Raw genomic sequence first — 24,159 nt, 5'->3', positions numbered from 1 at the left:
CACAATTGCACATCAGACAATTGCACATCAGGTGAATTGCAATTTACGAAAGAGGTGCTATTTTCAAGGAAAATGAGTCTCATTCAATGAATAGTAACCTGCCTTAAAAAATTAATATTTTGATATTTATAATAGTGTTGGAAGTTATATGGTGTGGTGGGTTGTATTTGCTTAATGTATGTCTCATATATATCAAATTACTTTAATACCCTTATAATTTAATATATTTTTTACTAATGCACATCAGAGCGGATCGATCAAAACGACTAAGTAATTTTATCATAATTTTTTAATTTAAAAAGAAAAAGGAAGAAGAAACTCAAATTCAAGAGGCAAACATAGGCTCGGTTTGGTTGAAAACCGGTCAATACAAAGGCTCTATTTCTCCGCCTCTATTGCTTGCTGCAATTGAGGAAGCAATAGTGGGCAGGCTATCCCTAATTCCAATTATTGTACTAAAAACAAACAATGATGACTACATTTTTCCAGGAGGCTGACTTTAGTGAAAGTTTGAATGTGGTGCTCATGCTGCACATTCAGGCCTCAAGAGGATTTCACACTTCCCAAGATTTTGGGGTTTGGGATTGGAATAATTATAATTACATGTGTTGATCTATAGTATTTTTACACAAATTATATTTATATTTTGAACAATTACAAAAATTACATATGATAGCAAAAAATTATGAATAATTTATATAGTGATATTGAAGTTCTTAATGTAGGGTAAGCTTATGTAAATGATGCTGACGTTTTTTGTAGTGTATGTGTAATTATCTAAAAGTACAAGGATGATTTGTGTAAATACATCATAAATTAGAGGGTGTAAATGTAATTATCCCTTTCAAATTTCCAGCTCTTCATTGTTATTATTTGTCAAACTTGAATTAATTACATAGTAAATATAAAGGTAAATTACAACCACCTCCTCTGAAGTTTGATATAATTACAAATACATTTTCATTATTTGAATAGTTACAAATATCCCCCTGATTTCTACGTCCATCTAACAATGAGCCAATTCTGTTAGGTTTTCCTCCAATTTTTGTGATAAACTGACCGAAATGCCATTTTAAATTATAAATTATAATTATATATATTTTATAATTTTCTAAAATATTTTTATGAACTACTATTCCATCTAGATTATTTATTTTGCCCAGCTTCAAATTTTTTTACATTTTTTCGAACAGTTTTTTTTTAAAAAAAAAGAATTCAACAATGGTAGAATAATAATGTCCACTTCATCGTCTAGGGGCTACATAATTATTTTTCATTTGATGAGGTTATTTATAATTTTTCAAATAATAAGGAGATATTTGTAATTTATACCAAACCTCAAGAAAAACAGTTATAATTTATCCTAAATATAATATATTTATTATGTGACTAATGTATAATTTTAAAAAATAATAATAAATATATTATATTTATTATGTAATTAATTCGATTCAATTAGATTTAATTTAAATAAAAATTTTCCACACCCCCAAACCTTTTATGGTCCCAAGAAAGAGAAGTTATACGCTAATTTCCAACACCACAAGTAATTGATTGAGAACTTAAAAGAGGGGACGCAAAAAATTGTGCTTTTGAAAAGTAATAAACTTAAATAGTCATAAAAAACATAGTTAGAAGTGACAAAAAGTCAATATCTAAACACTAGAAGACTTGACGATGTTCTATACGTCAGTTTGTACCTACATTTGCTATGACTTGTTAGATTGAAAATAATGTAATTATTATGTGTTAATTCAACGATTAATAATTTATGTAGCTATAAATTTATATGAGAGGAATCAAATTTTTTTGGATTGAAATAATGCGTTGGATAAAAAAATATTCGTGTTTAAAACTACGTACAATCTATTTCAACAGTACATTTAAATTTAGGTACCATCTGAATAATGTATTCAATAATTTTGATTTTTTATTGTAATTCACACCAAACTATTTTGATAAAGAATTGATGTATATTGAGCCGTAGGAGAGTTCTTGAAACCACATAAATCTTGTGTCATTATTCTTGCACACGGTCAAGTGTGAATACTTCGTATATATGTAGTGGTGGAGGTGGTGGTTAGGGCATGGTGGCGATGATAGAAGTAGCATGTAATATCCAAACAATGAAAAAGTATTTTTGGATTAAGATTTACAAACTTTTAGTTTTTAACAATTAAAGATCATCATTTACATAGAATTCATAGTCCCCATTTACTTTCAATATTAGTTTGTATAAACACGTCAATACACTAAAAGTAAATTTTTAATACTTTGCATTATTAAGGCCCGTTTATATCCAAGACTTCATATACAAATTACTGTTTGAGTTGAATAATTCAACTCAAAAAGCCTAAGTAACAAAAGTACAGTATAATTGATACAAGATATTTTTTATTTTGTCACTCGAATAACTCATAACACAAAATAAAAAAAACCTAAGTAAAAGTAAAGACCTTCAAATTGAGAGCTCGCGTAAGAAGTCTACATTGTTTCTTTTGATGGTATCGACAAATTCTGTTAAATTAACTAACGGAAGGAGCAATAGTAAGATATATACAATTTATAAGTTTATGTAATTTCGATAATAAAAAAGAAAACAATTGTTATGATCACTTAGAAACAAGTAATATACAAAGTTGAATTGAATAACAATGCGTGCAAGCATTGAATGAAAAGATAAAAATCATACAATGGCTCACAAAACCAGCCACAGTACAGATTTTTGCTCACATATATCACAAATTGCTAAGGTTTCACATGTTCCCCTTTTATTCAAATAATTTCACTGTTCTAAGGAAATTTTTATGTACAAACTATGCGATCGGTTCATGGGAAGAGAGAAAGGGCTCCTGAATCTTGTTTTCCTTGTAAAATCTCTTCCAGAACTTATGCTTCCTCCACACTGTATCCATCTTCTCAATCGGTATATTCTTAGTCTCCGGCAATAATAAGTAAACGAAGACTGTCATCAGCGCCACCCACACCCCGAAAAAGAAGAAAGATGCATACTTCAAATGGCAGAGCATAGCCAGGAATGTCTGACTGATAAGGGCGCTACAGAAAAAACTTACCCCGACATTTATACTTTGAGCAGCCGACCTTATTTCCAGTGGGAAAATCTCACTTGTGACCAACCATCCCAATGGACCCCATGAAAAGGCAAAACCGCAACTGTATATGCAAATCAAGACCACAACCAAAATGTTGTAACCTTCGCTCATTGCACCACGTTCCCCTAATTTGGCTGCCATTATTCCTCCAATCAACACTTGAGTAATAAACATTGTAATTCCACCTGTGTGGAATATAGCTCTTCTGCCTAGCTTATCTACTACCAAGGATGAAACGACGGTCATGCTTGTTGCGACTATCCCAAGGATAAGGGTAGACATAAGAGAAGCACTTGCTCCGGAACCAATTGTCATAAACAGTATTGGAGCGTAGAATGATATCACATTGATGCCCGTTACTTGTTGGAAAAATGGAATTGCTATCGACATCACGAGTTGAGGCCTATACTTCCTTTGTAGAATGTTCTTGAATGGGTGTTTGATAGCTTTCGAAGCTTTACTTGCTGTTACAAGGTCATCAAATTCTTCTTCGACATCATCAGTGCCTCGGACTTTTTCCAGTAACCTCTTGGCCTTTTCATAATCACGGCCTTGCTGAACAAGACTATTGGGGGTCTCTGGGAGAAATAGTGCCCCTACAATTAGAACCAAGGCAGGCAACGCAGCCATTCCTAGGGAGATCCGCCATCCCCAGTCGCTTTTTATCTTTTCCGTGCCATAGTTAGTGAGGGAGGCTAATACACTTCCAATGCCAATACACAATTGGAAACCACAGTTGAAAGCTCCTCTGGATTTAGGGGGTGCCATCTCTGAGAGGTACAGGGGAACAGACTGCCAATAGATATGCAAAGAGTGTAAACATTTAGGCATATACTAATGATGTGAAGTACCAAGATAACCAATGCCTTTAATGCAACAGGATCGTCTATTATATACTGTAGTTACGCCTGTTTAGCCCATGAAGTCACTCAATTTCCTCAAAATTAAACAAGAAGAAGCAAGTGACTAGTTTACAGGTTAAGTGTTCCTCAAAGTCTTCTTTTTTTTTATAAAAAAAAAAGAAAAAATCCTCTGCACAAAATAAAAGCTCATCATTTAACTAACTACCATAATATTGAAATCTTGGCAAAAAGTGCACAAGAAAACCGACCTGGTTGGTAAAACCAATCCCCACTCCTAGTAGGAGACGACCAATTATCAGCATGTACACATTTTCAGCCACTCCTCCTAGGACAGCTCCAGTGAGAAATGCCATCCCACCAATTATGATTGATGGCTTGCGGCCATAGTCCCGTGTCACAGTTGCAGCAAGGAAAGAAGCAATGAGGCAAGATACATAGAGTGAGGAGGTGAAGGAAGTCAGAAGTTGGCTATCAAATTTGCAGTAGTTGCTTAGGTTCGTGTCTTCTTTCATCTGTATGTAAACCTCTGGAAAGAACTTTTTCAAGAATGATTCCATTGATGTCACTCCACCTGCATAAAAGCTCAGCATAAGAACTCACTAGCATGTATTATTTACAAACCAGTAATAGTAATCAAAAGTTACCAGTTACTCCAGTATCATAGCCAAAGAGTAGGCCTCCACTTGCTGCAATAATACAAGATAGCGCAACCAACCATGTAACCTTGCCATTGTACTGCAAGCCTTCACTTGTGTTGATGGCTACGGCAACTGCCATGACTGTTCCTTTCAGTTGCACGACAATAAAATCCACTATCCACCACGACTGAAATACATGATGAGAAGTTAACTAACACGGCCAGTAAATCCATTATCCATTATCGTAGCTAACAGCTGAGGTATCCACATTGATGGCCAATACATTCAACATGGCTTTTAGCCACAGTCAATTCAATTGGCTGTGTGAAATAGAACGACTAACAGACGGTGATCAGAAAGTAAAAATAGCATGATTTTCACCTCAAGTTGCGGCTGATGTCAAAATGAATCAATTGAACCACTACCAAAAAAAAAAAAAAATTACTCCATATACTATAAACACTGCGGTTTAATAACCATGGGAAATCAAAACTATCTATAACGTTCGAACAAAACCAATACAAAAACTTAAATTTCGACTATGTTTAACAACATTCACAGTGGATTTCTATGACCAACCATTTGCCATAGTTTTTTACCAGTAGCTAATATTTTGGCCTAGTTTTGCAAAGACAACAGTTAATTGCCGTTGCGTGGCTCTGGTTAATTAGTATTCGCCATGGTTTTTTACTTTTATCATAATTAACCGCGAAAAAAAGAAAAACCATACTTCTTCTAGTGAACTAAGTACATATAGAACAGAATTCACTGTAAAGCAAAAATAGATTGATAAAGACCTAAGAAAAAAAAATAGAACACAATTTGATAGCAGTAACATCAACTGGGCGTAAGAAGTAATTGATTCTATCTAAGCACATATGACGGATTCAGCACACCAGAACCCATAATTTTAACCCGAACAATAACAGGAATCAGATTCGAAAACTCACTTGGAAATTTCCACCACAAAATTCAGAAACAGCGGCTTCTCTACGTCACTTGGCCACTCGGATACTGAACTTCAACACTCAATCCTTTCCTTACATTATATATCCACAAACCATCCCGACAAAAGTAGGCCAAAGATGAGATGAAATTGGACAAGAAAGACAGAAACCTGTAGAAAAATGCGGGAAATGAAGATAATATAATGGGAAATTATCCTTTTACAAAAAAAACACAAAAAAGTTTTGATAGTAGGGATGATGGCCCGCACACCCACCGCCAAGTTCAAACAAGGAACTAACTACAAACCTATCATACCTATCAGCGTAATAATTTCTTGCTGTGTTGGGAAGAAATTGGCCTTTCCGGTATTGGAAAAGACAGACCGTTTTGGACCCACGATAGTATGTCAGGACGTGGACATGGCGTTTGCTCCAATTATAGTGTGCGCTCCAGTGACTCAGGGTGAAAATGTTTTCTATTCAATCCATTTTGTTTTCTGCAATAATGCCGAGTCAATGCGTGTAAAGTATGTATTCGACTTGGATTATAATTTTAATTCAATTTCTTTATAATTTTTTTAAAGGACACGTGGCGATTTCACATATTAATGCATAATATTGAATTGTGACGAATTATGAGTGAGCTGATCCAAAAATCTTATCCATATCAGATTTGATCAAATTAAATTAATCACAAAATACTTACTATATAATTGAACTATATAACAATCACACAACAAGTATATTATATTTGTCATATAATTCATTCAGATCCGATCAAATTCAGTGTCAATTAGAATTTCTCCAGCAAATTATATTTGCTATGTGATTGGTTTGATTTGTCATACTTATTTTGGCAAGATTTTTTTTTAATATATTTATATATTGTGTGAAATACAAAAAAAAATATTACATCTACGTCCCTTGATACTAACAACCGATAAAAAAGCCTAAGGTTCTTGATAGCATTACTCTTTTAATTTTTATCGTAAAATACACAAACTTTCCTTGAGGTTTATTAAATTATAAACGCATTCCTTTATGCAGTAGAGAGTATAGTTTTAGAGGAAAACATAATAATCTATTTTCAAAAGTAAACTTTTTATTTTGAAATACCCCAAACTATAATAAATAAAATGAATTAATACTCAGAGAAAATTCCTCGGATTTTATATTTTAGGCAAAAATATTTTTTCTCTTTTTTTTTTTTACCAAAATCGAGAATTACAAGACACTCAAAGCATAGTTTTCCTTCCATTACTAGAAGAATTGTAACATTTAACCATGGTTAATTATCGTAATATTGACCAGGACCACACAACGATTTCTGGCCATAGTTTTTACGAGGGTGACTAAAATATTTGTCATGACTATTAGCCGTGATCATTTTTTTATAGTGGGAAAGACAATTTTTTGTATCGATTTTATTATACTATAATTAATAATAGTTGTTTATCGCGATTTTAGCCATAACTACTTATAGTTTTTTATGTTTTAATATTTAAATCTTACATTGTCAAAAGTCTCACATTATTGACTTCTATTTTTCTGGATAAAAATAAAATATTGACTTCTTTTATTTGGTAGTTCACATCACGTATTTTTCTTCCTTTGTTTCCTTTATTATATCTACTTAATTAGATTAATATTTACAAACTTGCTTAATTTACTATATCCAAATAATATTGTACAATAAAACGTTAATAGTCAGCCATATTTATTTCAAAAAAATAGTTAGGAACGGCCGTAGTCGATTAAACATAAATGATTTATTATTTTAAGAAATTATTTACATTTATTTAAATAATATTAGTAAGTGGTTATGCGCGTATTATTGTCCATCAACATTTTTGAGTTTTTTATGAAAGTTAATTAATTATTTTGTTTAGTAAATTAATGTTCGACGTGTCATACTCATTAACTGCAACACCAATAATTATATAATTTCATATTAAAAATATTAATTTTCGCTGGCATGCCTATTTATATATATATATATATATATTAATTTAAACACATGTTTTATTATGCAATTATCTTACTGTTGAATTTTCATTTTAAAAATGTTACGTAAATTATTGTATCAATGGATGGAATAATGCATATGTCTAGTCCACTTGAAATAAATTAATTTGTGTTGGGAATCTTGCAGATAATTAATCAAAGTCGTAGGTTCAGACTTCAGTGTCAGTGTTTTGCAGGTCAAAAAAATAATTATGAATTAATAAAATATATTCAATGCTCCTCAATTATTATTATAGTCTTATCCATCCTTCTAAATATAAAAAATAATAAAAATAAAAGTTGTTATACGTAGACTTCCTCTAAAATACGAAATAATATTTTCCCTCAAAAAAATTTTAATATTACATTTACACCTCTCCGAAAATTCTCTGTTTATAACTGACCCTTTTCAACTATGATTTAGATGAAAAATGCTGATGTTAGCAAAAGAAACTATATAAATTTTAAATTTTGCTCTTTATTTAATATTTTCATGTCTATTTTTGTATTTATAAAGAGATAAGTATAATATCTATGTATGGAGTGAGGTTAACATCATTACAATTTTCTCCTTAGAAGTACAAACTCATTATATGGGAATATTAAATAAAGGAAAAAATTAAAAATTTATGTGATTATTTTGCTAACGTCATTAATTTTCATCCAAACTTTAATAAAAGAAGGTCAGGTGCGAACAATAAATTTTTTGAGATGGTGTAAGTATAATTTTAAAATTTTTTTAGGAGAAAGTATAATTTCTTATTTTTAGAAGGAATTTAAGTGTAATTAACCCTAAAAATAATTTGACATTGAGAAATGTCTTTCTAACTTACCCTCCAAAATATTTTTACAATTTCCCCCCCATAAATTACTGTTAGTGATTTGGAATTTTATTCAAGTTTTTACTTGGAAAAAGGCTTATACACTAATATCCTTTCTAAAAATATTAAATTATATTTTTCTTTTAAAAAAATTTGAACACTTACAATACAAGACATTCTCGATTTACATTAGATCCCTTTCTATTGGGTTTGGACTAAGCCAAAAAATTATATAAATTTTTAATTTTATCCATTATTTAATATTTTTATATATTTTTTGTAGTTATAAAAGAATAAATAATATATATATATATAGAGAGAGAGAGAGAGATTAACATCATTATATTTTTCTCTTTATAAGTACAAAATTATTACAAAAAAAATATTAAATAAGGGGTAAAATTAGAATTTATGAAATTTTTTGGCTACAGTTAGTATTTTTTGTTCAAATCCTAACAAAAAAAAGTCAAGTATAATAATAAATTTTTGAATGAGGTGTAAATGTAATTTCGAAACTTTATTGGGGGAAAGTATAATTTTAAATTTTAAAAAGAGGTTTAAATATAATTAATCCTTTAGAAAATAATGTTTAAAATTTTTAGTTTCTATATATTGTCTAATATAGAAATCTTTAGAAGCTGTATTTATGCAACTATATTTTACAAAATACACATAAATATGCTTGTATCATGATCTATTTATACAAATAAAATTAATGTAAATTGTATATTTAATATTCAATACATGCACCAATATTCAAAATATATCTTATCATTACTCACAAAATCATAAACTAAGGAGGCGTATGGAAATGTTAGTCCTAAAAATGAGCATAATGTTTGGTTTTATTTTTAACTTGTTTTGGGGTGTTTTGTGAAAATAGAGAGAGAAAAACAAAGATAAATAAAAATAAGTTAGAGATAGTGTATGTTTGGTTTTGTTTTTGGAGATAATATAAAATAAGTATGGTATGTTGATGTTGGGTAGTGGGGAGACAAAAAGAACTGTTCATTGTCAAATCATGTCTCTTTTATATATATGTATGTGTAAAAATATATATAATTTATTTAGTTGTGAGTGATTAAAATAAATATTATTTTTTAATTAATTATATTTTTTTGGACAAAAAATAATTAAAATTGTTTTAAAATAATTAAAAATATATCCAAAACTTACAAAACCAAACAAGACAAACATACACTATATTTTAGCTCATCTCAAAGATGGGCCAAAATTAAAACCAAACATACTGGAGGTTTTTATTAGAGGTACAAAGTGTATTAATTCTAACACAATATATATATACCACAAATAGGGGTAAATGTAAATTTTATTTATTTAATTTTATTAATATCAATAAATTTGATTAATATTTATTAGATAAATATAAAAAATTTAAATAATAAATTTTCAAATTATAAAAATTTTTGAAAAATATCGGTGCAATTATTTCATATTTATATGCGACAAAAGTAAGGGTCATTGCAGGCATTGGTAAGCGTGATGAAAATGTTTGAATGGAGCACTTGAAGGGGGGATGCAAATGGACCACTGAGCTCACCACCTTCCATAGTAACAAACAAACAATTGCAACATTATTTTATTTACCATGGAGGGAATGAAATTTGAGACGTTTTGAGCATACGGAACGATTGCCGAGCATCATAGCCACTATTATTGTGAAAGATAATAGACAGAGAATTATCAGTATTAATTTATCTCGTCCTGTTAGTTCATATGCGTTATATAGATTATGGCGTCTCTCTTGATCTGTCGAGAGAGAAAGCCACCAGTTGAATACTGTTATACTATCCAATGTTATTTTACTAATGAAACTTACATTTACCCAAAAAAACATTATTTTATTTATGTAGTTGGACTTGGAGAATCAAATCAAAGCCTGCTGCTGCTTTCCGGAATTTAAAAGGCTTCAAACTTTAAAGCGATTTGCATGTTAAAATTCATCAAAACTCCGAATTTTTTTAATTCAAATCGAATTTGATCAAATTTGAATCAATAATACGATAAGTGTATTATATTTTTCGTATGATAGATGTACGATTCAGGAAAATAACCAATTAAATGCTAAGTATATCATACTTGTTATGTGAATGATTTGGTTCGACTGACCCTGATTTGAGTAATAAATTTTCGAAAAATGTGGTCTGGGCGAGAAAAACGTGCTTCCAAATTCATTAAATAATATCCAGCTTTGATTTAAAAAAAAAAAAAACTGAAACAATTAATCATGAAGTTGGAATTAATTTTGCACATGCAATTGAAGTTCATTAAAGAGAAAAGGAAATATCAAGTTTTATCTTAAATGGAAAAAAGAAATACTATTTCTTTACACGAATTCAAATAAAGAATCTTGTGGAACTTGTCTCTATATTCTTGTCATCCTGTGCATGTGTTTTAATCTTGGGGTTTTCATTGATAACTTCCAGGTCTTGATTCTTTCTTGTTTTCTTATCCATCTCCCCAAAATGTGAAATATATTAAATATAGTTAAATGATTATGGGATGTGTGAAATATTCATAGACTAATATACAAAGTATCAGAGTGTAGCATGTTTCACGTACTCACATTGCTTTTATTATGTAGGAGTGGATCGAATATCTAATCTAATCCTGCATAATTTATTCTTAATATAACTTTAAATAAATTACAATAACTCACATAAAGTGAAAATGTTTGCGCGTCCCATCGGATGTAATTAACCCTTTATATATATGACAAAATGAAATATATCAATCACAAATTTTGTGAAACTGTCGTAAAACTATTCAATTGCTAGAAAGCATACAAGTATACAAGCATTCAATGAAAGATAAAATCATACAGTGGCTGCAAAATACCAGCCACACTAGGGATTTTTGGTCATATACATCACAAATTGCTGGGTTTCACATGTTTCCCTTTTAGTCAAATAATTTCACTGCTCTGTATAGGATTGTTTTATGTATAAACTATGCAATGGGTTCATGGGAAGAGAGAAGGGGCTCCTGAATCTTGTTTTCCTTATAAAATCTCTTCCAGAAATTATGCTCCCTCCAGATAGTATCCACCTTCTCAATCGGTATATTCTTAGTCTCCGGCAATAATAAGTAAACGAAAACCGTCATCAGCGCCACCCACACCCCGAAAAAGAAGAAAGAAGCATACTTCAAATGGCAAAGCATAGCTAGGAATGTCTGACTGATAAGGGCGCTGCAGAAAAAATTTACCCCCACATTTATACTTTGAGCAGCCGACCTTATTTCCAGTGGGAAAATCTCACTTGTGACCAACCATCCCAATGGACCCCATGAAAACGCAAAAGCACAACTGTATATGCAAATCAAGACCACAACCAAAATGTTGTAACCTTGGCTCATTGCACCGTGTTCCCCTAATTTGGCTCCCATTATTCCTCCAACCATCATTTGAGTGATGAACATTGCAATTCCACCTATGTGGAAAATAGCCCTTCTGCCTAGCTTATCTACTACCAAGGATGAAACAACAGTCATGCTTGTCGCCACTATTCCAAGGACAAGGGTGGATAGAAGAGAAGCACTTACTCCAGAACCAATTGTCATAAACAGTATTGGAGCATAGAACGATATCACATTGATGCCGGTTACTTGTTGGAAAAATGGAATTGCTACTGACATCACCAGTTGAGGCCTATATTTCCTTTCCAAAATGTTCTTGAATGGGTGTTTGATAGCTTTTGAAGCTTCACTTGCTGCTACCAGGTCATCAAATTCTTCTTGGACATCATCAATGCCTCGGATTTTTTCCAGTAACCTCTTGGCTTTTCCATAATCATGGTCTCGCTGAATAAGACTATTAGGGGTCTCCGGGAGAAATAGTGCCCCTACAATTAGAACCAAGGCAGGCAATGAAGCCATTCCTAGGGAGATCCGCCATCCCCAGTCGCCTTTTATCATTTCCGTGCCATAGTTAGTGAAGGAGGCTACTACACTTCCGATGCCAACACACAATTGGAAACCACAGTTGAAAGCTCCTCTGGATTTAGGGGGTGCCATCTCTGAGAGGTACAGGGGAACAGACTGCCAATAGATATGCAAAGAGTGTAAGCATTTAGGCATATACTTATGATGTGAAGTACCAAGATAACCAATGCCTTTAATGCAACAGGATCCGTGTAGTGGATATTATATACTGTAGTTACGACTGTTTAGGCCATGAAGTCTCGTAATATTAAAATCTTGGCAAAAAGTGCACAAGAAAACCGACCTGGTTGGTAAAACCAATCCCCACTCCTAGTAGGAGACGACCAATTATTAGCATGTAGATATTTTCAGCCACCCCTCCTAGGACAGCTCCGGTGAGAAACGCAACCCCACCAATTATGATTGATGGCTTGCGGCCATAGTCCCGTGTCACAGGTGCAGCAAGGAAAGAAGCAATGAGGCAAGATATATAGAGTGAGGAGGTGAAAGAAGTCAGAAGTTGGCTATCGAATTTGCAGTAGTTGCTTAGGTTTGTGTCTTCTTTCATCTGTATGTAAACCCCTGGAAAGAACTTTTTCAAGAATGATTCCATTGACGTCACTCCACCTGCACAAAAGCTCAGCATAAGAACTCACCAGCATTTATTATTTACAAACAAGTAATAGTAATCAAAAGTTACCCGTTACTCCAGTATCATAGCCAAAGAGTAGGCCTCCACTTGCTGCAATAATACAAGACAGCGTAACCAACCATGTAATCTTGCCATTATACTGCAAGTCTTCACTTGTGTTACCGGCTACCGCAACGGCCATGACTGTTCGGTTCTTTCAGTTGGACAACAAGAAAACCCGCTACTCACCACGACTGAAATAAATGATAAAAAGTCAAGTAACACGGCCAACAACATACGCCATGGATTTACTATAACCAAACCATTTGCCGTAGTTTTTAGCTGTAACTAATGTTTGTGCCTTATTTTGCAAAGATAACAGCTAATAGTCGTGGCGTTTGCGTGGTTAATTAGTATCCTCTATGATTTTTTTACTTTTAATCAAGATGATTAATCATTAAGAACAAAAGAAACATACTTCTTCTAAACTAATTAAGTATATATAGAACACAACTCACAGCAAAGCAAAAATTAGATGGATGAAGAAGTACAGAAAAAAATATAGAACACAATTCAATAGCAGTAACATGAACTGGGCGTAAGAAGTAATTGATTCTAATTCCTGGATCATTAAACCACCATTGAAACTTGCAGCTCTGATTCTATGTACAAACCTCTCAGCGTTATGTATGTTTTCTTGCAGTGTTGGGAAGATAGTGGCCTTTCCGAGAGTGGAGTTTGCTCCAATTATGTTAAATAAGATGGGTACAACATATAAAATCATCACGTGATAAATTTGTTCACTCATCATACTTAGATAATATGCATAGTGTCATGTGGACGTGATTTCGAGACATCATTTTAAGAAATTAAACGAATTATCCAAAACTGGAATACATTTTTTCCACGCATTGAGGGGACAGAATTGCAGAAAACAAGATGGAATCTAACAGAAGACCACTATCTTCTGTTAATTATAATACTTATACATTGTGTGAAATACAAAATAAAATATAAAATTTAAAATAAATGACTAGTTACCTTTTTTCTTTAATATTGACACCCTCAAGTTTAAAAAATTACATCATCACCCCTATACTAACAACAGTAAAAAAAATCCTACCGTTCTTTATAAAATTACTCTTTTAACTTTTCATTATAAATTATACAAATTTCTCTTTAAATTTAGTCAAATTATACTCAAAAGTAATTGCTTTAGCCAAAATAAATAAATATATATTTTGTGAAGTCGTTGTTACTCCAAACAACGACTTCACAATAATATTAAAAGAATATGTATATATATATATATATATATATATATATTGTGAAGTCATTACTCTTCACAAAATAGTCTGAGCAACAACTTCACAAATAAAAATAAATAAATCGGAATTCGTTACTCAGAATAACAATGTAGAGTAGTAGTCCACTTTGCAGTATTTGTGCAATTATTTTAATATCATAATTATAAATAACTCTTTTAATCTAATTATGCATATAAGTTTATATGAATAAAATTATATGTTATATAAAAAATTTATATATTTTATAATCATTACACATACAAATATTTAAAACATATTATTGCATCATTATCACAGAATCATAGAATATTATAAATTAATTATATGTATAAATTTGTATACTTTAGAATACATTTCTAAGTTCACTACAATTTTTAAAAATTGTGGAATATAGCGTTTAGCTATAACAACATACAAATAAATATTTATATAAATTCTGAAAAATTATATAAAAAAAATGAGGATTTTTAAAAAAACGTTTATGTAATTTAATCACAGTAAGAAAAAAAAAACGTATAATTTCCCATGGTGGCAACAGGGGAGGATGACTAAATTAACCCTTTATACATATGTGAAAATTTTATATATCAATCACAAATTTTATAAAACTGTCGTACCTTTTCAATTACTACAAAGTACAAATGTAATATACAAAGTTGAGTTGAATAACAATGCGTGCAAGCATTGAATGAGAAGATAAAAATCATACAGTGGCTCCAAAATATCAGCCACACTACAGCTTTTGCTCATATACATAAGAAATTGCTAGGTTTCACATGTTCCCCTATTATTCAAATAATTTCTCTCTTCTGTATAGGATATTTTTTATGTACAAACTAACTATGAGGTATTCATGGGGAGAGAAAGGGCTCCTGAATCTTGTTTTCCTTGTAAAATCTCTTCCAGAACTTATGCTTCCTCCACACTGTATCCATCTTCTCGATCGGTATATTCTTAGTCTCCGGCAATAATAAGTACACGAAGACCGTCATCAGCGCCACCCACACCCCGAAAAAGAAGAAAGCTCCATACTTCAAATGGCAGAGCATAGCCAGGAATGTCTGACTGATAAGGGCGCTACAGAAAAAACTTACCCCGACGTTTATACTTTGAGCAGCCGACCTTATTTCCAGTGGGAAAATCTCACTTGTAACCAACCATCCCAATGGACCCCATGAAAATGCAAAACCGCAACTGTATATGCAAATCAAGGCCACAACCAAAAGCGAGTAACCTTGGCTCATTTGACCATGTTCCCCTAATTTGGCTGCCATTATTCCTCCGATCAACATTTGAGTAATAAACATTGTAATTCCACCTGCGTGGAATATGACCCTTCTGCCTAGCTTATCTACTATGAAGGATGAGATGACAGTCATGCTTGTCGCGACTATTCCAAGGACAAGGGCAGACAGAAGAGAAGAACTTACACCGGAACCAATTGTCAGAAATAGTATTGGAGCATAGAACGTTATAACATTGATGCCCGTTACTTGCTGGAAGAATGGAATTGCTACTGACATCACCAGTTGAGGCCTATATTTCCTTTGTAGGATTTTCTTGAATGGGTGTTTGATTTTTTTGGAAGCATTACTTGCTCTTACGAGATCGTCGAGTTCCTCTTCGACATCATCAATGCCTCGGATTCTTTGTAATAACCTCTTAGCTTTCTCATAATCATGGCCTTGCTGAATAAGACTATTGGGAGTCTCCGGGAGAAATACTGCCCCTGCAAGTAAAACCAAGGCAGGCAATGCAGCCGTTGCTAGGGAGATTCGCCATCCCCAGTCACCTTTTATCTTTTCAGTGCCATAGTTAATAAGGGAAGCCAGTACACTTCCCGTGCCAATACACAATTGGAAACCATAGTTGAAAGCTCCTCTGGATTTAGGGGGTGCCATCTCTGAGAGGTACAGGGGAACTGACTGCCAAGAGATATGCAAAAGAGTTTAAAAATTTAGGCATATGCTAATGATGTAAATTCCCAAGACAACCAATGCCCTTAATTTAACAGGAACCACTTAGTGGATATAATTTACCAATGGCATGATTGTCAGGTCCTAAAGTCTCTCAAAACTTCCTTAAAATTTCAAAATTACACAAGAAATAAGTCACTGGCTTGCACCTCATTCGTTAAGTTTTTTTTCTTTTTTTTCCCCCTTAAAGTATATTGTCAGTTTTAGGTTAAGCAAAATAGAAATTCGTTTTGTAACTAATCATCGTAATATGGCAAAAAGTAAACAAGAAAACCAACCTGGTTGGTAAAACCAATCCCTACTCCTAGTAGGAGACGACCAATTATTAGCATGTAGATATTTTCAGCCACTCCTCCTAGGACAGCTCCGCTGAGAAAAGCAACTCCACCAATTATGATCGATGGCTTGCGGCCATAGTCCCGAGTCACAGTTGCAGCAAGGAAAGAAGCAATAAGGCAAGATATATAGAGTGAGGAGCTGAAGGAAGTAAGAAGTTGGCTATCAAATTTGCAGTAGTTGCTCAGGTTTGTGTCTTCTTTCATCTCTTTGTAAACCACAGGGAAGAATTTTTTCAAGAATGATTCCATTGAGGTCACTCCACCTGCACAAAAGCTTACCAATAAGAACTCACTAGTATGTTAACTAGAAGTAATAATGATCAAAAGTCAGCTCAAACCTTACAATTCAACTTGAAAAATTTTACACCAGGCTTAATATAATTTCTAATCAATTAAGCTAGCTAAACATTATGACTTGAATTAGTATCCGAGCTTGAGCTAAGGTAAGTTCATGTTGAGTTGAGTAAGTGCGTCAAGTTAGGCTTGGGCTCGTTATAAACACTTGTTGATTCTAATTCTTCCCACATCCCAATAGGGAGCAAATTTCTAGAAATATAAAGTCCTATGTTGGGATATCGAGACTGAGTATTAAATTCGAGACAAAAGTATTACAAGTTGTAACAAAATTAGTAAATATATCATACTCTAATATTTACTTACAAACAGGGAACTTTCAAAAAATAAAGCTTCCATTAGATGTATAGAAAAGCATAAATTAGAAAGAAAAAGGTGTCTGTCAGAACTTTCAGTACCTATTACATAATAAATTCAGAAATTTGGCATAAAATATAATCTTACAAAATGTTTCTTCTTTTCTCCAACAGGATCTCCTTATCATTTCCCACCATCACAACCCATGGTTTTTGGCTACATAATGTAACTTTATCATATGTACAAGTAATACATTTTAGTCATTATTAACTTAATCATATATTTCATGATGACTTTTTATTTGAAGTCTGTGGTAGCAATAAAATTTTTCAACACTAGCTCATCGTATTTCTCTTCTACATGGATTAAAAATATTTATCACTTGGTATGTCAAATTCTGACTTTAAACTTCTGAACTGTATTCAGATTTCTCAGGTAATGTAGATTTATTCCATTTATCATACTAAAAGTTGAAAAAGAAAATAGATTTCCGGAGGCCTTTCCTCTGCTTGAAACTCATTTCTGTTCTGGGGGTGCAGGGGACAGATAAACTAAGTCATAACCAAACGAGCCCATTTTATTCGACTTCTCTGATAACTTTAATCTTGACCAAGAAAAATATATCTTTGACAAACAAGTAATAGTAATAAAAAGCTTACCAGTTACTCCAGTATCATAGCCAAAGAGTAGTCCTCCACTTGCCGCAATAATACAAGATAGAGTAACCAACCATGTAATCTTGCCATTATACTGCAAGCCTTCACTTGTGTTAATGGCTACAGCAACCGCCATGAATTTTCCTTCAAGTTGAGCAACAAGAAATAATCCTATGTAGTCTAGTTCTGTAAAACCAATGGCAACAGAAAAGCACAACAACAACAATAAAAAAAGAGGTAAGCAAGAAGGTGAAAAAGGGAAAATGCAATGATCTTCATGTTCATGTCAACAAAGGAGACAGATAAAGGAATAATCCCTTTAAATTCAAAGAACAGAGGTATATCCATAAAGCATAGTCAAGAAAGTTAGGAACATCATTTAAGAAGAAAGCATCTATGCGATCGGGTCTGTACATATCTGAGTGCAAGAGTCTAAGATAGCGCCTATGCAATATGGTCTAACTAATAATTCATTATGTAATTATTGCTTGCATCTCTGTGAATTAGTTTAGCTCATAGTTGAGTGCAAAGCCTCAAGAAGTGTCTGTGCAATATGAACTAACTCATCATTGTTTTGACGTAAAAACTGATTCATTTCCTTACTTATAACATGAATTCTTTGATCACTCAGGCTCCAAGAATACATATATGAAATTGGCTACAAGAACCATTAACAAAGAGGGTGTTTGGACAAGCTTAGTTATAATATCTTATACATCATACAATTTTGTAAAAATGTTCTTTTAACTTATAAGATGCTAAACCTTATTTTAGAAAAATCAAAAAAAAAAAAAAATCCTGGAATATTTGGATAAAATAAGATCATGGAGCTTATGATACGTTACTATTTTAGATCTTATAAGCCCCTTTTGTAAAAAATATTACCGAACACTTTGCAATATTTTATAAGTTGTAACACATATTAATAAGATAGTTTAAAGAGCTTATAAACTCACACAAGCACCCTTCAAATACCATCTCAACCAATCCAGTCATGAAGACTCAAAAGTCGATAAGTTGCTATTTATATCCATGACAACAATAACCCAACAATTCTTAAATGTAGAACACAAGTCTAGAAGGAACTTAGTTAAACAGCGCTTTGGTAATAAGTAGGATATTAATAAAAAGCCATCAGATATTTCACAACAACTTAAGAAGGTACATCTATCTTTCTTGTCAATTTTCTCAACCTACACTTCAAATATATAAAGTTCCACTACAGTGAGCAACCAACGCACTTAAAATCTAAAATAGAATCAAGCCAATTCTGTCTCCGCATCACTCCTTAAAAGACACTCCTCACTATTGCCAAATGAAAAAGCACAACAACTCTGCATCATCATCTTCCCATAATTATTAATGCAACATACTCAAGAAGCTGATTTATTGTGCAAAAGGGTTCTAATCTGTAAAGGGCCATACTCGCAGTAGCATCAAAGATAAAAACTTTTTTACTCAGTATTCCACATCAACCCCTTTTCTTACTTTGTGAATCTATCAAAAGAAATCACAAGCAGCTCGAATTTACCTTTCAAGAATAAAAGATCAAATCCCCAGAGCCAAAGAACCCTTGGTCACAGCAAGAACCCGTGTGCAGGCTGTGGAGAGAGAGAGAGAGAGGAGATTAGCAATGGATGAGATAAAAGGAAACGTGTAGACAAAAATGAGAGCAATTCAAGATACTAAATAGAGCAAGAACAAAAAAAAAAATATGAAGAAGATGAGTGCATAATTTTCTTGGCTAACGGGTGACAATTGCCGTCCATCCTCTGAAGTCAAATCACAAAAAGAATATGAAGAAGATGAGTGCATAATTTTCTTGGCTAACGGTTGACAATTGCCGTCCATCCTCTGAAGTCAAATCAGCGTGACAGGAATCGAATATACAAAAAATACCAGCAGTTCTCAAGAAGTGAAGAGTGATGCGAAAAGAACTTTTGATGTTTGACAATGAAATACGTATATATTTGAAAATTCAGAGACTTGTCGTGTACTCATTGATCTTTGGCTTTTTTTTTTTTTTTTAGCAATCAACGGGGTGGTCCATTTTGGACCATCTGTATAAAAGAAACATATTCCTGTGGTATTTATGGATTGACAAAAATGAGCCACGTCTTTTAATTAATTTAATTATATTTTATGTGTGTGATTCAAAAATACTTGACTCAAAATAGGTCATGAAGTCCAAGCTGAGCTCATCAGTTCATGACGAAGATGGCCTATTGGAGAATTACCAAACTCGGCCCAAGAGGAAAGTTCAGTAAAAGACTTGTCAAGCCACAGGCTTGCCCTCCAAGCCCAACCCATGAGAAGGAGGGCGTCTCCAAAACTCAGTACTCCTTGACTTAGAATGACTCCCTGCAGAATAGAAGTCCTCTCTCAAGCAAAGACGTGTTGATTAGCTAAAAATAAGATGAAATCATGCCTTAACCACAAGTATTTTGCCCATTTTTCGAAAATACAGGTAATGTATAGAGTCCCCACGGAAGGGGATGCCCCCTCTATAACTACATGCACTATCTTCTCTGCTCTTGTTGTAGCTATCTACTCACATTATAACCATATTGCTTTCATAAATTTCTTATTTCTATCTCAATTTCTTGTCACGATTTATTTTTGAATTACTTATTCTTAAATCAGGGACTAATTTAAGCGTCGGAGTGCTAACGTGTTATTTTGTAGGTCCTATTTTTCAAGTTCTTTTACTCAATCAGCCCAAGTCCATCACCAAAATCCAAAATTTGCTGGACCCCGTGGTAAAATTGTACACATCAATATTAATTAAATATATTTTAGTTAAATGAGAATAATTTTAGATAATTATAATAATTAAAAACTTTAGTTAATTTAGAATAATTTTAGTCAATTATGATAATTATTATATTTAAATTAATTTATAACTTATACTTATTATAATTGCTTAATATCTGTATTCATGTAGATATCTAAATTTTTGAAAAATAAAATATATTATGTTAGTCTTTGTAATGTAATTCTTTTCTGTATTTTGATAGTTAATATAAATATATTTAAGAAAAAAGAATTGTTATTTTTAAGAAAGAGGAAAATGTAAAAAAATAAAAAATAAAAAAAATCAATTTTATCATCACAATAATTTTAGATATAATATAAAGCCACTTTAGTTGATTAAATACCAAAAAAATATCAACATACACAAAAATCAAGTTCAAACACATTTAAGACGCGTACCCCCACCTTTTATTAATTTCTAACAAAATAAGGGTTTTGTGGTGAATTCTTAAAATACAGAGGAATTTTTTACTTGTTTTTAAAATACATGAAGATTTTTAGCTATTTTAAATAAATAGCTCAGTAAAATGGATTTTAGCCAAAATATAGTTAAAATAGGTGAATTTTGTAGAATGCAAATTCTTGAAAGTGTAATGATTGTCCCCATCATATTTAGGGTTTTCTTGAAAGTATGATGCAAATTCTATCTCTTACTAACACAACCTCATCCTCATTTAAGCAATCTTCGTTAATTAATATTTATTTATTTTTATAATAAATTAACAAAAATATCGTTGGACAATAATTATAGTTTTAAATTATTTTAGAGATTAAGTAGATTAAATTTTATAATATTTAAAACTTTTCCATCCAACTTGTTTGGTATTTTATAATTTTTGATTTTTTTTTAAAAAATAGAGTAAGAACAAAGTGGACTATTTCAGATTATTGTCCAAAAATTATATAATTTTATTAATGTACATGGGTATTGGTTTTTCAAACAATAAGAAGGTATTAACAATTATGTTAAATTTCAGAAAAAAATTAATTATTGTAATTTACCCTAAACTTTAATATCATATAACCATCATTATTCAATGACTGATATGCTTTTTACAATGGTTTCTTAGAAGGTTCGATAAAACTAAATTTAATTTAAAATGTGAAAAAGTTTACATATTAAAATATAATTTGATAATAAATGGTTATTTAACTGAAAATATCAAGGAATTTGTTAGCATCACAAACTAGAAATCAAGAAAGAATTGTAAATGCTATTATGCCATACTCATTTGATAATAATGGTTATATAATTAAAAATATCCAAAAATAGCTAGACATGATGAAGCATCGACCACCTATCCTTTCGTGTTTTAATTCACAAAAAAAAAAAAAAAAAGAGCTATCATGTCTCAATGAATGCTAACGGAATGGGCGGGCTGCTGTCATTTATTGTCTTTTTTTATTTAATTTAGTGCACCTGATCTTTTTAGGATTTTATTTTAGCGTTTATTTATTTTTATATTTCTTTTTTTTTATCTATCACATATTTATTATTATTCATTACAAAATTTTTCTCTACATACTGAAGTGGTCCATATTTCAACAGGGTTTAGGCTGATCTTATTTTGCTCAACGCTACTACGGGAACCGCTTTTGCTTTCTTATCCTCTGGCTACTAAGATGTTTCATTTCGCCAGATTTTCTTTTGCCTGTCCATGGATTCAGTAGCAGCTCGAAAGATTGCCCTATTCGGGAATCTAATTATTATTAAATTAATTGAATTTTGTATATTTTCATTAAAAAAATATTTTTATTCTAGAACTAGTTGTGTTGACTAACCAACAATAGATTGTGATTGTTTATGTTAATAATTTTTTTAATCTAAATATGGTGATTTATTATATGTCGCATTATGTATATGCATAATTTTTAAAAATGAATTAAAATAATTTTTTTAGTTATTTATTTTTATAAAGTAAAAAATATTTAAAAATATCTAATTAGTGAGTGGGAGGTAGGCCACATGTCCGACGGCCGCCCATCTGGGTGGCAGCATCTCCCCATTTTGGGGGGCATGCAGATCCAACTTCTGACTTTACGTACAAAAGCAGAACGACAATGGATAGCAATTCCAATTCAATCATCAGCAGTAGCAACTCTTATACCTAATTTCTTCTTACTTTTCAAGCGCTTGGTTTTAGGGGTGGTTAGCTTATTGTTGAAAATATTTTAGAAAAAAGAGAGAAAATTATATTTTGTTATTTGAAATATATTTATTTTTATATTTTGTTATTAATATTTTTTTGTATCAATTTATCATCTCGATTTTGTGAAATTTGTACTTCGTTATATACGATTTTTTTTTTGTTGATTTTTCTGCTTGAAAAACATCACATTTTTTTGTGTATGTGAAAAATATCACATCATACAACCCTAAAAAATATCTGCACATGTGATTTTTTTCATCAGAAGATTTGATTGGAAAACAGTTATAAATCGATAAAGTTCAAAATTTATGAAGTTGAGATAGTAAGTTGAAACAAAAAAAAGTTTAGATGCCAAAATGTAAAAACGATCATAAATTCGGATAGCAAAACGAAATTAAACCAAAAAAATATTTTTATTTTATAATATATATTGAATATTTAAATTAAATTGATTTAAGTCAAGAGTTATAAATAGTTTTCTACAAACTTTTACGTCTTATTCAGTACATTGTAAATACTAAAGTGTTTATCCAAACGCTCAAAAACTCCAGTTTTGTTTTGCTTTCAACTTTCTTTTTCAAACGATTTGAACTTTTAGTTTTATCACTATCTAACTTACCATTTTTTCTATAATTTCATATTAAGTATTTAATCCACTTTTATATATTTATTTGTCAAAGAATACAAGCACAAGGTCTTTATGAGGTAGACAACATTTAAAGTTGAAATTGCCATTTTGTCCAATGATGGAGTGCGACATATACCGTCCACTTCACTCTTGGGCGGTGCCAAGAGCCAACATACAGTCCTTAAGGTTTTGGTCCCCAGGGTTGAAACTGTGGTCATGATTTAATATATGAGAATATAGTTTATGTTAATTAATTAATGGGGGATATATTTGAATTTGGCAATTAAGATACCAACTGAAGCGGTCCAGATGGAACGGTCTAAGTGGTCCAGAAAGGCCTCAGCAAAAACTTTTTGGAAAAGCCCAGAAATGAACAGTTGGAGGCTGGGCATGGTAAAGACATATGTCACGCACGCCCCAGGACGCTAATAATGTGGTGCCAGCGGCCCAAAGAGAATGAAATGGATAACTTTTTTCTCTCTAAATTTGTATTGATTTGGATGTCAAGTACTAACAGTAGTTTTGAGTTTTGCGTGCTCTATTTATTTGAATCTTGCAAAAACCCAAAAGCTCATACAACTTGAGCATTTGGGCTCTGTGGAAATACAAACCTAGGATGTGTCCAGTATAAATTCTAGAAGTCTTGTATTTGAGTAGCGTGCTACAACTGATCAACAAAG

General features: G+C 31.9%; 3 protein-coding genes across 5 annotated transcripts; all 3 read right to left on the bottom strand.

Moving 5' to 3' along the window:
* Window positions 1-2,588: 2,588 nt before the first annotated feature.
* LOC105160640 (hexose carrier protein HEX6) lies at window positions 2,589-5,827 on the bottom strand. Of its 2 annotated transcripts, XM_088879939.1 has the most exons (5): window positions 5,565-5,827; window positions 4,996-5,035; window positions 4,621-4,801; window positions 4,225-4,547; window positions 2,589-3,905 (listed from the first exon to the last, which is right to left on the bottom strand). In XM_088879939.1, the coding sequence occupies exons 3-5, from the start codon at window positions 4,751-4,753 to the stop codon at window positions 2,817-2,819; spliced, it is 1,545 nt and encodes a 514-aa protein (XP_088736065.1). In that variant the 5' UTR covers window positions 4,754-4,801; window positions 4,996-5,035; window positions 5,565-5,827; the 3' UTR covers window positions 2,589-2,816. The 2 variants fall into 2 exon arrangements, with proteins under 2 accessions (XP_088736065.1, XP_011076416.1); XM_011078114.3 differs by lacking the exon at window positions 4,996-5,035 and having other exon boundaries at window positions 5,565-5,826.
* A 5,321-nt stretch (window positions 5,828-11,148) lies between these two features.
* On the bottom strand, window positions 11,149-13,758 carry LOC105160639 (hexose carrier protein HEX6). Its single transcript, XM_011078112.3, has 4 exons — window positions 13,634-13,758; window positions 13,029-13,213; window positions 12,633-12,955; window positions 11,149-12,445 (listed from the first exon to the last, which is right to left on the bottom strand). Exons 2-4 carry the CDS (start codon window positions 13,159-13,161, stop codon window positions 11,357-11,359), a joined length of 1,545 nt encoding a protein of 514 aa, XP_011076414.1. The 5' UTR covers window positions 13,162-13,213; window positions 13,634-13,758; the 3' UTR covers window positions 11,149-11,356.
* A 1,086-nt stretch (window positions 13,759-14,844) lies between these two features.
* Window positions 14,845-19,824, bottom strand: LOC105160638 (hexose carrier protein HEX6). Of its 2 annotated transcripts, none has more exons than XM_011078110.3 (4): window positions 19,419-19,824; window positions 17,891-18,073; window positions 16,521-16,843; window positions 14,845-16,191 (listed from the first exon to the last, which is right to left on the bottom strand). In XM_011078110.3, the coding sequence occupies exons 2-4, from the start codon at window positions 18,021-18,023 to the stop codon at window positions 15,118-15,120; spliced, it is 1,530 nt and encodes a 509-aa protein (XP_011076412.1). In that variant the 5' UTR covers window positions 18,024-18,073; window positions 19,419-19,824; the 3' UTR covers window positions 14,845-15,117. The 2 variants fall into 2 exon arrangements, with proteins under 2 accessions (XP_011076412.1, XP_020549063.1); XM_020693404.2 differs by having other exon boundaries at window positions 17,891-18,031.
* Between the last annotated feature and the right edge of the window lie 4,335 nt (window positions 19,825-24,159).

Source organism: Sesamum indicum, linkage group LG4, assembly GCF_026168435.1.
Source record: "Sesamum indicum cultivar Baizhima isolate 11 linkage group LG4, ASM2616843v1, whole genome shotgun sequence".
Taxonomy (NCBI): Eukaryota; Viridiplantae; Streptophyta; class Magnoliopsida; order Lamiales; family Pedaliaceae; genus Sesamum; species Sesamum indicum.
The sequence above is the reverse complement of the archived record's forward strand: the minus strand, read 5'-3'. Positions and strand labels throughout refer to the sequence as shown.

What these genes read in the sequence shown, in the direction of transcription:
- LOC105160639 (XM_011078112.3), bottom strand. Translation starts at nt 13,161, where the DNA reads ATGGCCGTTGCGGTAGCCGGTAACACAAGTGAAGACTTGCAGTATAAT. An exon ending in CTATGATACTGGAGTAACGG is followed by an intron (nt 12,956 to 13,028) that starts GTAACTTTTGAT and finishes GCTTTTGTGCAG; the next exon opens with GTGGAGTGACGTCAATGGAA. An exon ending in GGATTGGTTTTACCAACCAG is followed by an intron (nt 12,446 to 12,632) that starts GTCGGTTTTCTT and finishes ATCTATTGGCAG; the next exon opens with TCTGTTCCCCTGTACCTCTC.
- LOC105160640 (XM_088879939.1), bottom strand. Translation starts at nt 4,753, where the DNA reads ATGGCAGTTGCCGTAGCCATCAACACAAGTGAAGGCTTGCAGTACAAT. An exon ending in CTATGATACTGGAGTAACTG is followed by an intron (nt 4,548 to 4,620) that starts GTAACTTTTGAT and finishes GCTTTTATGCAG; the next exon opens with GTGGAGTGACATCAATGGAA. An exon ending in GGATTGGTTTTACCAACCAG is followed by an intron (nt 3,906 to 4,224) that starts GTCGGTTTTCTT and finishes ATCTATTGGCAG; the next exon opens with TCTGTTCCCCTGTACCTCTC.
- LOC105160638 (XM_011078110.3), bottom strand. Translation starts at nt 18,023, where the DNA reads ATGGCGGTTGCTGTAGCCATTAACACAAGTGAAGGCTTGCAGTATAAT. An exon ending in CTATGATACTGGAGTAACTG is followed by an intron (nt 16,844 to 17,890) that starts GTAAGCTTTTTA and finishes GCTTTTGTGCAG; the next exon opens with GTGGAGTGACCTCAATGGAA. An exon ending in GGATTGGTTTTACCAACCAG is followed by an intron (nt 16,192 to 16,520) that starts GTTGGTTTTCTT and finishes ATCTCTTGGCAG; the next exon opens with TCAGTTCCCCTGTACCTCTC.